General features: G+C 47.2%; 1 protein-coding gene across 1 annotated transcript; it reads right to left on the bottom strand.

Moving 5' to 3' along the window:
- Window positions 1-270: 270 nt before the first annotated feature.
- Window positions 271-2,221, bottom strand: LOC127776079 (zinc finger A20 and AN1 domain-containing stress-associated protein 8). Its single transcript, XM_052302405.1, has 3 exons — window positions 2,102-2,221; window positions 1,877-1,938; window positions 271-1,134 (listed from the first exon to the last, which is right to left on the bottom strand). The coding sequence occupies exon 3, from the start codon at window positions 1,119-1,121 to the stop codon at window positions 606-608; it is 516 nt and encodes a 171-aa protein (XP_052158365.1). The 5' UTR covers window positions 1,122-1,134; window positions 1,877-1,938; window positions 2,102-2,221; the 3' UTR covers window positions 271-605.
- Window positions 2,222-13,581: the final 11,360 nt, after the last annotated feature.

Genomic DNA, 13,581 nt, shown 5'->3' with positions numbered 1-13,581 from the left:
TCATTTAGTTGCATATTCAAACCTAACAGACAACCAAAAATAGATCACATAGAGAAGCTCCACATGCAAAAGTATATATTCCAGTGTATAATATCCAGGTAAAGCCAAAGCCTACACAAACCAACCACAGAACCACATTCTCACCAGGTCACCTAAACTTCTAAACAAGTCTTTGTGGGAGATATCCAGGTAGTATATATATTGTGAATCCTCACCCAGAGTTTACCATGTAGAAGATTGAGATGTACTGCACACAGGAATGGTCATCAGTACCATATAACGGACGATTGCTGATTACTATTACTGGTTGCAATGTAACACTTCGGATACAATAGTACATTACAGAGCTAGCTAAATGCGAAGCCACAATACCGTCAGCGCAAGACGATCATAAATAAAGCTTACACAACATAGCCAACATGCAAACCATTCGGACTGACCAGAGATGAGGGTTCTTGAAGCTGCCGTGGTGTGCCATGCATCACAAATGCCGAACAACTAGATTGTAGCAGCCAACATGAAAGGAAAAGGCATGGATAATGCAGCAAAGATGGATGATGAAGACCGCAGATTGTGACGCTTCGTTCACCAACCATATGAAACCCCTAAATTTTGTCAAGTTTCTCCGCCTTCACCACCGGATTAGCCTTGGCAATAGCATCCCTAGCAGCGGTCCGATAGTCAAACTGGCAGTCATGCTTATCGGAATAGCGGTGCATTGCGCAGTACAAGTTGCCACATCGGCAGTTGAATCCGGTAAGACCAACCCTCTTCCGACAAGTGGAGCACCGATTTGGTCCTTCACTCCCCTTGGGGTTCACCGTGACCCCCTCACTAGGACCAGCAATCTCAGCAGGCTGCGCAACAAGCGTCTTCACCTCGACTTGAGCAACAGCTACTTCAGCGTGACCAGCAATAATTGGTTCCTTCCCGGAATCACCACCATTGACAATGCTGTCGATAGAGGAGGCTGCCAGCTTGGCCTGCTCCTGCTTCATTATCATCTCCTTGTGGCACTTTGAGCACATGTTCATGGTAGCCGTACTGCCAAAGAAGCCGCAGTTATTGATGCAAAGGATCGGGCCTTCTGGCTGCTGGCATCCAGTCTCCTTGTGCTCCATGGCTTCCTTTTAACTATAAATCAGAAGAAGAAAAATGCGTAAATACAAGACTAAAGAAGAAAAACAGGTTCCATTTTTCCACTCTCTAAAAGCAAATGCATTACAATCAAATGTTCCACTTCAGGGTAGCAAAACTGAGCAGACAATATCTGCCAATGATGGCATATGTTCTTGATTGCGCAAAATACACCGCGACAAAAACAAGAAGCATAGTATACATGTCAAATTTCACTCTAGCAAAGCATCATGTAAAAGAACTCCGAAGAAAAGTGGATGTACCACTAACAGTCCAACCTGCCTTGCTATCAATCTATCTAGCCCAACAGACTAATTACCTAACAACATCAGAGAGCAGGGGATATATATATATATATTGGTTCTAGAAAGAGGCTCCCAACTTTACGCCGCTTTACGCAACAGAGCAACAAATCCATAAAGTTGCAGCCATATCTGCTCACTGACTTTGCCCAAAGCGCCCCAAAGAAGCCATCCATCCATTCATCCATCCATCAACTAGGCGCAACAACCACACCCCCAATACGTGTAAAGGGAACACCGCCTTTACACCATACCTCCCCCGAATCCGCTCGCCGCTCATCGCCGTTCCTTCCACACCCAACCCCAACCCCAAACACATCAAATCAACAAATCAAAAAAAAATCACACCTTTTGACCGCGGAAAAAGGAAAAAAAAACACGCTAAATTAAACCAATAATAATCATAAATCGAACAGGGAAGCAATCGAGCCACGAACCTTAGACGACGGGGAAGCCCTTTTCTTTTTTTTTCCTCCGCGCGATTCCTCTCCGGCGATCCCTGCATCACAGAACCCCCCATCAAGAAACCATCAAGAAAAAGAAAAGAAAAGAAAAAAGAAAACCCCTCAAATCAACAGCATCCCGGATCGGCCAGGGAGGAGCACCGGGGGCGAGAGATCGAGGCGCGATTGAATCGGGGGGGAAAGGGAGTAGGAACGAACCCTAGGAGGGGGAGGACGAGGAGGCGAGGGGAGAGGAATCGCGAGGAATGGAATTCGGTGGGCTTCGAAATGGGGGGCGAAACGTGGGGAGGTGGGGGAGAGAGATAAAGCAAGGAAGAAGAGGAGGTGGAGGCCGCGAAATTACGGAAATGCCCCTTCCCTTCCCCCGGGGCGGTGGGGCCCACCTCGATTTTTCTGTGCGGGGTGGGCCCCCCACCGTCAGGTTGCCGGGTTACGATTCTTTTGTGTGTGTTCTTTTCTTCTTCTTCTTCTGTAGATGGACAGTGAGGGAGAGGGGAAAGAGAAACTGCCGTGGCTGTACAACTCAAAAGTTGGAGGACTATGTCTTTTTTTTTCTTTTTGAGAAAAGATCTTCTGAACCTTGTTTTAGTTAAGTTTTTTTAAACACACTTTTTTATTGAATTATTTTTTAAAAAGGGCTATTTGTCCTGTCATAGACTTTAGCACATGTGACAATGTTGTTTTACTATGCTAATAGAATGGTATTGTGGAATAGAGTAGCTTATACTCTTGGTTGACTGTCCATGAATTTAGAGTTTAAGAACTTGTGCGAAATGAAGATTTTATGTTGCTGCAAGAATCTTGAACTTACTAAATTAGGAATGTAATCTTCATATCATAAATGAAGCTCTCTCTTTAACATTGTCGAGTTTCATATTAAATATAAAAAAAGGGTATTCAAGGGTTTTGTTTTTATAATTGTATTAATTATATGGTTTGTTCCATGGGAGAAAAAGGTAAGGTTGGAGGTATAGAAACCAAAAGGTTAGTTTAGTAGTTGGAAGAAATTGAAAGATTTAATTATATTCACTTTTTTTTACATTTGACTTAACACAATACACCTCAAAAAAAAATTATATCTGCCTTCCATCCCGCCACATTGTATGCCTATTGTTTCCTTGATGATTAACACCTGACCTCTTCCTTTTTTATTCCCTAAGGAGCTTTATCCCTATTGTCGCTTAAATTATCATCCATGTTATACCCCTATATCACCGGGGTCTTATAATGGGTGACCATTCATTGGGCGTGCACTAGTGGATTGCCCACGCTTGTGTATCATATTAGCATGTGCACGTTCCATAGTTAATCACAAGGCAAATCATAACCTAAGTGTCAGATGAAACTAAAGTTTGAATTACAATTTTAATGAAAATTAGTCAAAAAAACATTTTTAATGAAACATTTTACCTATAAACTTTTATATATTATGTTTACAGACTTTTCATATATAAAAACTTTTAACTATAAATCCCATTCTAGGAATTAATAGAGCTCTCCTGATTTCAGAACTCGTTTATAGAAGCATTATACTGTAAAAAAAAATACATTAAATGTAAAAGATATATTCTCTATATGCAAATTTTAGCACAAATTTACTATAAGTAAAGGTAGAGATTTCCAAATGCAAAGTTTTTTTTATTGCAAAAAAACAAAAAACTAGAAATTGAAACGAAAACGAAAGCCCAAAAGCCTATGCGGCTGAACTACGGCCCTGTACTCGGCTTGCACAAAGCTGCTTGAGTTGGGAAGGCAGCGCCGAACACCTAAAAATGTTTGCGTGTTATTCTCACGTATTTTTCACCCTACTTTACTACTCCCTCTATCCTAATGTTTGACGCCGTTGATTTTTTTAAATATATTTAACCGTTCATCTTATTTAAAAAATTTAAGTAATTATTAATTCTTTTTCTATCATTTGATTCATTGTTAAATATACTTTTATGTATACATATAGTTTTACATATTTCACAAAAGTTTTTGAATAAGATGAATGGTCAAACATATTTAAAAAAGTCAACGGTGTCAAACATTTAAGGAAGAAGGGAGTATTTTGATAGTGCGATCACGCCTCGCTCTCGATATGTTGCCTAGGCTACCTTCATATTAATTATTATGAACTTCTTTTTAACTTTTAAATATAGCATTTGACCATTCATTGATTAGAAAGACTGTACATGTTTTTATCGTGACTTGTTTTATCATTAAAAATATTTTAAACATAAATTTTATATTTATATTTAATTCGTTTAAATAAAATGATCTATCAATGTAAAAAAGAACGGTAGCATATATTTGAAAACAGAGTATACGACGCCCTAGCCGGCCTATCGCTAGTACGTTCTACCCTCAAGCAGCATCACGCGTACGTATAAACTACTCTTGCAGATCGGTCGAGCTGTGTGCATGCTACGCGGCAGTACAGCAGCGGACGAGAGATCGATGGGAAGAATGAGATGAGCGCTGGGCATATATGTATGCGATGATGCAGTGGTGGCTGGAAAGGATGGCGATTTTGTCCGTCTCTAGAGCGTTACGTTTTGTACGTGGCGAGCTGGCAATGATCATCTTGTACTACGTGTATGGTAGTAGTCCACCTGCCTGTACGTGCACCAACTGCATCTCCCGCACCCACATTTCTACTGCCTCTACTCATGTATAAAGTACTCCAAGTTTTAGGATCAGCCACGAATATTAGAACGAAAAGTAAAAAAAAATATAGAAATATATTCTAGGATTCAATTCTAGAAATTGCTATATTTGAGATAAAGAAACTAAACAATAGTCGAAATATTTTCCTCTTGTATGTTAATCACATTTTACACCGTACATTCTGCATAAAGATTATCGCATTAGGGCTTGTTCCATCCATTGCTAAAACGAACTTTGCCATTTGTTGGTAAAGCTAAAAGTTAGGAATGTTCTTTTTTTTTTCCAAAATGAGATATGTGGAGGTAATGTTTGGTTTGACACTTACCAAGATTTTAATGTACTTATACTTATGTGGCAGTGTGGTACTACTACAAAAATCATCTTTCATGGCGGAAATCGCAGCCGCCACAAACCAAAGGCCAGTGAAGATCACGATCTTCGCTAGCAGTTTTCGACCGCCAGCGATAATTCATTTTTGCTGGCAGTCATCTTAAGCCAGCCGCCAGCAAAGATCCATTTTCGCTAGCGGCTGGCTTAAGACGACCGCCAGCGAAAATGAATTATCGCTGGCGGGTTACAGTGTGCTAGCCGCCAGTGTTAATCCTGGCCAAATTTAAAAAACGGAGTGACACCGCTCCGTCCGTCCGCCCTCCGTCAACGCTCCACCATTCAAAAATTTCACAGTAATTTATCCAAGTATTCAAAAATCCACAAAAAATTACATGAAAAATTTACAATCAACAATTTCCATTCACTCAAGCATTCAAGTATCACAAAAATCTAACACATTAACAAAATTTTGAAGTCCGCTGCCGAGCCCCGTCGGCCTCCACTGCCTCTGCCTCGACGATGCCGCTGGTGAGCCCTGCTGGCCTCCACCGCCTCCGCCGCTGTAGAGCGCCGCCGCAACCCCCACCGCGGCCCGTGCGCCAGATCTGAGAGAGGGAGAGGGGGTGGTGGCGGTGGGGGAAGGGGACGAGGGAGGAAGACCTGGATCCGCCAGCGCGCCGCCGCCGCGAGCCACTCGCACGCCGCCACCTGCTGCATGGAGTCGCCTCGGGCCTCCTCGCCGCCGCTGCCAAGGTCCGCCGCAGCTGAGCTCCACCCCCTCCCGGCGCTGGATCCGCCGCGTGCGCCCGACTACCGCTTCGAGCCGCTGCTATCGCTCTCTCTGCAGCGATCCTCTCTGCAGTGAAGGGATAAGGAAGTATGAGGTGAGGAGTGAAGGGATAAGGATAGGGTGGGGAGATATATATTTTTATAGCTCGAGTAACTTTTTCGCTGGGGCTACGTGGTGAAACCTCTTTAGAAGCGGTTGTATGAGTGGACCACTTGTAAAAAAGACGAACGCAAGTGAAGATCTGCCATTTTTGCTAGCGGTGTATTAAGTGCGCCACCAGCAAAAACCATAATATCTTTGATGGCGGCCCGTTTAAATCAACCGCCAACGAAGATCAGTTTTTGCTGGCAGTTCGAAACTTCCTACCCTTGTTACATTTTCTGTTGCGGTTTTCATAAATATTCGCCATAAAAAATGATAAGGTGACGCTGTGAAAAATTATTTTTTTAAGTAATGTGGGTTGAAGTTTCTAGAATTACCAAATATTCTTTTAATAATTGATAAAATTACCGAATGTTAGTAGGGATTGGTAATGTTGCGAAGATAAAGTTTGTTTAGCTCGTTACCCTATCCAACTCTAATGTTGTTGGTGATTTTGTCAACAGAACTATTCTGAGCTGGAGGGAGTGAGATGGAGAATAAAAAACCAAGCTAGAATCTGACCGAGGATTTAAACTGTTATTATTTTTTTTAAAAAAAAACTATAGCCGATGTTCTTCAAAATTTTCGATCCAGACCTTGGCACGACCATACCGCAGTCCACCCCCCAACTTGCTCATTTTGACGAAGGGCTCGGAGACACGATCGACGGCGACCCAGCATCGATCGATTTCGCCGCCACCGCCGCCTGGCGCGACACTGCAGTAACTGTGGGCGGCCGCCGGCGGCGGCGGCGCGAGCACATGAAAGCCGGGCCGTGCCGTGCGACGTGCGTTGCGGGCGTGATCCGCACGCGACGCGGGCCGTGACAGCGCCCAGTGGGCCCCCCTGGTCGGCGACCTTTTCTTCCTGGTCTGGCGCCGTGGGCGGGTGAAAGCTGATCTTGGGCTTTGGCTGACATCTCGTCCAGTAGCCACTTTTTTGGGCCTAACGCGGCCTGAAGAACACTTTCAAACTGGACGGATTCAAAGGAGCACGAGCACGAGAACTCACGTTTGTGTATTTTTGTTGTTGGCAATAATGTGAAGGAATAAGTTCACTCTAGGTCCCTCTATTTGTCACCTAGTCCGATTTTCGTCACTTGGTCGCAAAACCGGTTACAACGTATCCCTCAACTTACAAAACTGTGCAGAAAAGGTCCCTCGGCAGTATTGTGCCTGGTTTTGGATGACGTGGCGCCTACGTGGCTCCCTTTAACTAGGTTCTCGTCCCACGTGGCATTGACGTGGCAATTGGATCCCGGGGAAATATAAAAAACCGTGGGACCCACATGTCATCTACACAAAAATATTTTTAAAAAGGAGGGACCCACATGGTCTCACATGTCAGCCTCCCTCTTCTCTCTATCCCCTCTCTCTCTCCCTACAAGGCGAGGAGAAGTGCGAGCGGCAGCGAGCGGTGGGCAGAGCGATGGCGGGCGGCGGGCAGAGGGTAGACCAGAGGGGCGGCGGGTGGAAGCAGAGCGGCGACGGGCGGTGGGCTGAGCGACAACGGGCGGCGGGCGGCGTGGCGAGAGCGCTGCGAGGGAGGAGGCAAGCTCGTCGGGGCGGCTGGCGGGAGAGGAGGCAACGCGTGCCGTCCGACGGGAGGGAGGGAGAGGAGCGGCGGTGCGTGGGGGTCGGCGGTCGACGGGAGGGCGGAAGAGTAGCGGCGGCTCGCCGGCCTCTCCGCGCTGGTCGGCATCCCCGTCTCCTCCCTTTGCAATCCAGTGTAGATCTCGATGGCGGGGCGCCGTGGGTGTGGCTCAACGGTCACGGGCAGAGGAAGAGTTGCACCGGGCGGCGGCCAGCGACAGTCTCCGCCCCCCTTGCCGGTGATGCGTCGCGTCGGCCAGCCGCGCCACGCACGCGCCTTCACCCCTCTGCTATGGTGTCATTCTCTCACCACTGTCGCGCTTTGCTTCGGCCGTCGCCGCTCTGACCGGTGCCAATCCTCCGCCACAGTCCCCAATCCACCACGATACCACCAGTCTGCTTCGGGACCGCTGTTGCCTCCGCCTTCGCCACCGGCAGGCGGCAACGGAAGCCCGGACGTCGAGGGCGTGGCGTTGGCCGACTTCTTCTTCGGCCCCGAGTTGGATGACTTGATGCAGTGGCTAGGAGATGGTGACGCCGGGCAGAAGGGCACGCTGCCAGCCTCCTCGTCATCGTCATCCTACGCGCAGCGGGGCGGGGCGGAGCGGGCGGGCGGACGGCGGCCCTAGAAGAATGGAATAGAGCGGGGCACCGGTGGGCGGAAAGGGGAGATGGGAAGAGGGGAGAAAGAAGAGGTGGCAGTGAGAATGACATGTGGGGCCCACGTGGGCCCCACCATTTTTATTAATTTGTGTGTGAAACTGACATGTGGGTCCCACAGGATTTAATATTTTTCTAGGATCCAATTGACACATAAGCGTCACGTCAATGCCACGTGGGATGATGACCTAGTCAAAGGAGCCACGTAGGCGCCACGTCGGTCAAAACCGCCCTCTATACTACCGAGGGACCTTGTTTGTCTAGTTTTCGTAAATTAGGGGATGGGTAGTATCTGGTTTTGCGATCAAGGGACGAAAATTGGATTGGGCGACAAATAGAGGAAACTAAAGTGAACTTATTCCTAATGTGAAATGTCTGACTGTTTTCTGAATCACAGCTCGAATAAAGGTGTAAACGATGATGCGATTGCTGAATGTACACGGTTGTTTCTTTTCGTATTTTGGATGCTCATCCTGACGCCGTTCGTCTGTCTGTGTCCCCCTGCTTTCGCTCTGTTTTCTCTCCCTGACATCGTGTTATATATCATACCATTTGGTGACAAAGCCCAATGTATGCTCAGTCCATCAATACTAAAGTTTCTAAAAAAAAAAGGAAAGTGTGCGGTGGAAACTTCCATGCGTTAAATAGTAATCCCCGATAAAATCAATACAAATACAAAATATTAATTACTGAACTACTTAAGTACACCCTTCGCGTTAAAATATAAAAAGTTTTGGTTACATGAGATACATCAAAATATAAAAAATATTAATTGCTAAACTACGAATCTGGACATGATATATTCTATCCAACCAAAACATGTCAAGATTTGTATAGTACAATCTAATTGTGTCTCATCCAATCAAAACTCATTTTTCGGATGGAGGGAGTATATGGTTAACGGAATTACTAATCTCCCGTCGACAAAAAAATGCATTACCAAATTTTGCAGATTTTGGATCATTAGAGTGCTTCACGGTTCATGTTCCAGGTGCTTCTTCTCCAACTCTAATAACCGGCGACAACCCAAACTCCGACAGAGGGCTGGCAAATTAAGATCCCAGTGTGAGGAGGAGGAGGGGGTAAGAAAAGGGAGTCGTCGGGCTTAGATGAATGGTCATGGGAGTTGGCAGCCTGGCGGTGGGCGGCGGGACAGGTGGACAGTGCCAAAGCTATGGGAATGGAGGAGGGCGGTGAGCTAACGTTGGTGGCAGGAGCATCCTGCTGTCGACGGCTCGAGGAGAAATGAGAGAGGGAGGCGGGGGAGGGAAAGGAGGCCGGTGGGGAGAGGTGTCTCACTGGTGCTGTTGACGTCTTCCGGCGAGAGGCCGAGCGGTGGCACGGTTGGGCGGTAGTGGCGATGTAGGAGGGGTTAGGTTCACTGCACGAATTTTAAAGTGATATAATGGTTCAAAATTCACAAGATCTTAAGAGATGTTTTCTGTAGTATATACCGTCCCATTAATTAAAGGAAAAAGTACGAATTACCCCCCTGAACTACCGAGGTCGACTGAATTACACCCCTAAACTTGAAAACCAGACATTCTACACCCTCAACTATTGAAACTGGATAAATAACCCCCCTGACTCAATCCGGAGTGGTTTTGAGTCCACGTGGCAGTCCAGTCAGCAATTTTTTTTTAAAAAAAAATCAATGGGCCCCACCTGTCAGTTCCCCTCCCCTCTCTACCCCTCACTACTCTATCCCAATCTCTCCTCTCTCTCCTTACCAGCACGGTGGCGACCGCTCGAGGGCGGGATCAGGCGGCGCTGCCGGCGGCGGATGGCGGCGGGCGGCTGAGACGGAGGCAGAGCTCGCCCGCGCAGGTTACCGAGCAGGTTGAGGCGGCGGAGGAGCGCGAGCGAGCCGAGCACGGACGGCAGTGCTTCCGCGGCGCCCTGGTCCGGTCGCTGCCCGGGCGGCTGCTCGACGCCGACGAGGAGGAGTAGGTGCTCCTGTCCCGGCGCAGGCCGTCCCGGGGCAGATACGGCCTCTGCCACTGTCCCTTGTTAATACTATTGATTTAATTTCAGCAAGCAGCGCCCTGTCTCTCTGATGACAAGTTAATCAGCTTCTTGTTTAATTAGTTTAGTTTTCTCTTGAGATTCTTCTAGGTTTCTTGGGCTTTGAAACCAAAAAATGCAGTGACGATGCATATGCACACACACTGTGATTAGTTTAATTAAGCTTAGCTTCGATCTTGCTCTCTAGAACAAGTTGACAGTGCATGCATGTGATGCATCGATCTGCGCAGGTACTGGCGGACAGGTTATTCCCGGCGATGGCGACTCCGACGACGCGTGGCCCCGACGACGACGACGTCGTGTGGACGCACGTCACGCCGGCCCACCGGCACGGGTCGTCGGCAGCGCCCCCGACGGGTCGTCGGTCACCGCCGTCTTGAACGCCAGCGCCACCACCGCCTCCACCCGCGCGCCTCGCGTCGTCGTGGGCGGCGGCGCGTCGCCGTCGACCCACGCCGCACCGCCTCCAAAGCCTACAGACAACAGATCGATCGGCCGTGGTGCGCCGGCACAATGCCGTCGCCTTTTCGGTACGATGATGATGAGTAGGAGAGTGGCGACCTGGTCCGGGCATGGACGTCCGAGGAGAGGAAGTTAGCGTCGCCGTCCTACCCGCTGCGGCCGCCGCCGTCCTACCCGCTGCGGCCGCGTCGCCGGTCGATGAGGAGGAGGTCGGAGAGCGCCTTCCGCCTCCGCCTCCACCACCGGCTGCCCGGGCGAGCTCCGCCTCCCGCTGCCGGCCGCCCGCTCCGCCTCCGTCCCAGCCGCCCGCCGCCCGCCGCCCTCCGCCCTCCGCCGCTGGCAGCGACGCCTGCTCCTGCTCTCGCGCGGTCGCCACCGTGCTGGTGAGGAGAGAGAGAGGAGAGATTGGGATAGAGTAGCGAGGGATAGATAGGGGGAGGGGAACTGACAGGTGGGGCACACTAAATTTTTTTTTAAAAAAATTACTGTCTGGACTGCCATGTGGATCCAAAACCACTCCGGATTAAGTCGGAGGGTTATTTATCCGATATCAATAATTAAGGGTGTAGAATGTCTGGTTTTCGAGTTCGGAGGTGTAATACGGTCGAGCTCGATAGTTAGGGGGTAGTTCGTACTTTTTTTTTTCCTTAATTAAATCAATAGACTGCGTTTGTGGCTCACTTAATTTAGCTCAACTTTTATGCGCGTGAAGACACAAGCAACAGCCATGCCCATGCACGCTCCTAACCACCCACCATTAACCAACCGTAAATTAGCTCCTAACCACGCTCCTAACCTCTCGTTCTCGACACCCTCCTCCCCTTATAAACTCCCCTCCTCTTCACCCTCTTCTCCTCCAACAACGACGCGCAGAAGAGATTGGCCACCCGCCTCTCGATTCGCTCCCCAATAATCCAGAGCTACCACTAATAATCCCCCTCCGTTCCAGCGCGCGCGGCGGCGGGAGCTCGTCGGAGAAGAAGAAGAAGACCAAACCAGGCCGGCCGGTCGTCGTCGTCGTCGTCGATCCCCTCCCGCCACCGCACCCGCCGGCTGTGATACTATGGAGATGAAGAAGATCGCCGTCGCCTTCGCCGTCCTCGCCATCGCCTTCGCCGCGTCCGCCACCGCCGTGCTCGCCTCGGAGTCCGAGGCCGGGGGCGCGGCGGCCGCCGCGGCGGAGCCCACCGCGCCTGCCCCGGGCGCCGGCGGCGAGGCCGCCGCCGCCGGTGGCGCCGCTGCCGGCGGCGCCGCGGCCGCCGCCTCGGCCGCCGCCGTCGTGGCGGCCGCGCCGCCCCTCGCCGCCATCGTCGCCTGCTCCTTCCTCGCCTACTACCTCCATTGATCGATCGTAGCATGCAATGCAATGCATGGGCGACTACGACCTATAACGGGATGGAACAAGATGCAAGAGAGAGCATCGTTTTGACATTATTTTCCGTGCTAATTAATTAATCAGATTGTAAAACATGTATTTACGATGGATTGATGGACGTTTTGCTAGCTATATATATGTATTTCGTATCATCGTTTGATTAACCATCCGAAATGTATTAATCCATATCGTTTTTAATATATGATGTATTTTATTTTTAAATATACTATTTGACCATTCGTTTGTGTAAAAGTGTAAATATAAGTACCTTTAATGATAAATCAAGTTCCAACAAAATAAATAAATAAATAACATAGATAAATAAATTTTTGTTCAATAAGATGAATGATCGAGCTTATATCAAAAAGTTACGGTGTTATATATTAAAAACCAAAGGGAGCATATCTAATATATTTGTTTTTTTAAGTGGAATCGGAATATATATTTCAACAGTCTAGCTTTCTGTCTGATGACTAGCTAGTAGCTAGCTATTTGAGGTAACAATCTTTTGAGGTAACAATCTCTCTTCAACAAAAAAAACTTGGCCTGAGTCAGTCAGGACAGCAGCCCAATTAGTACAGTTGTTGCTGGGCCTGAGTTGGTCAGGATGGCCCAACAAAATGCCTGGCAGCTACACTATTAGTTGTCTTCATTCTGTTTATAATTATCTTGATGCGTTTCCTCGTAAGGGCATGTATAAAGGTAGAGTTAAATATTAGCTCTACATTATCTAGAGACTAGCATTCTACAACAGTTAGAGACAATATAGTCTCTAATCATTAATGTATCAAAATACTTTTTCTTACTATTCTTTACTTTCTTTCATCACCATGCAACAAAATCTGCTCTAATAAATGCTAAGAGTCGACTCTGAGCTGTTGTCATGCATAACAACCATACTCCTTTCTCTTTCTTCCATGTCATCAAATTTACTTGCATGGCAATAGAGAGAGACCACTAATAAAGACCGTTGTACATGCCCTAAAGATCCACCACCGTACCACCAGTGAGCGAAATGTTTTTTTTTTTTGGTTTTCCGGTGGGTTTTGAAGGTAATTTGATGTTTGGTTCATCTTCATATTTTCTACAGCCGTATACGAGTAATATATATACATATATAATTGACTCATTTTGTTTTTTTACACGTTTTTGGTATTGACCATTTTTTGTAAAAAAAAAGTATGACAATAAGTAATATTTATTGGCAAGCTAGGGTTCCTTTGGATGGAAGGATTTGTACGGATTCAAATCCTTAAAGAGTGCCCCCCCCTCTCTCTCTCTCTCTCTCTCTAAACTGCATGTTTGGAATTTATATAGGACTGTAGTATGTAAATTGCTTTGGATTGCATCCTATGTCTCAACTCCATAAGAAATTTACACATGATCGCAAACCTTATTTTATATGTTTTTCTTTAAGAAGTCCGATGCATATTTTTCTCTCTAGATTATATCAAAATGAGTTTTATTTTCCTATTAACCATTCAAACACATCATCTGTTAAATTCTTTTGACTTACAATCTTATAAGTTTCGGTAACACGTGACATTTCAATTTTACATTTTTTTCTCCTATTCATGTATTTTTTAAACCGTGTGCTTTAAAAAAGGTTTGGAATTAGGGCCCTTTTGAAACTCCATATTACAATAGTAGC

The sequence above is a fragment of the Oryza glaberrima genome, chromosome 6, assembly GCF_000147395.1.
Source record: "Oryza glaberrima chromosome 6, OglaRS2, whole genome shotgun sequence".
NCBI classification, from domain to species: domain Eukaryota; kingdom Viridiplantae; phylum Streptophyta; class Magnoliopsida; order Poales; family Poaceae; genus Oryza; species Oryza glaberrima.
The sequence above is the reverse complement of the archived record's forward strand: the minus strand, read 5'-3'. Positions and strand labels throughout refer to the sequence as shown.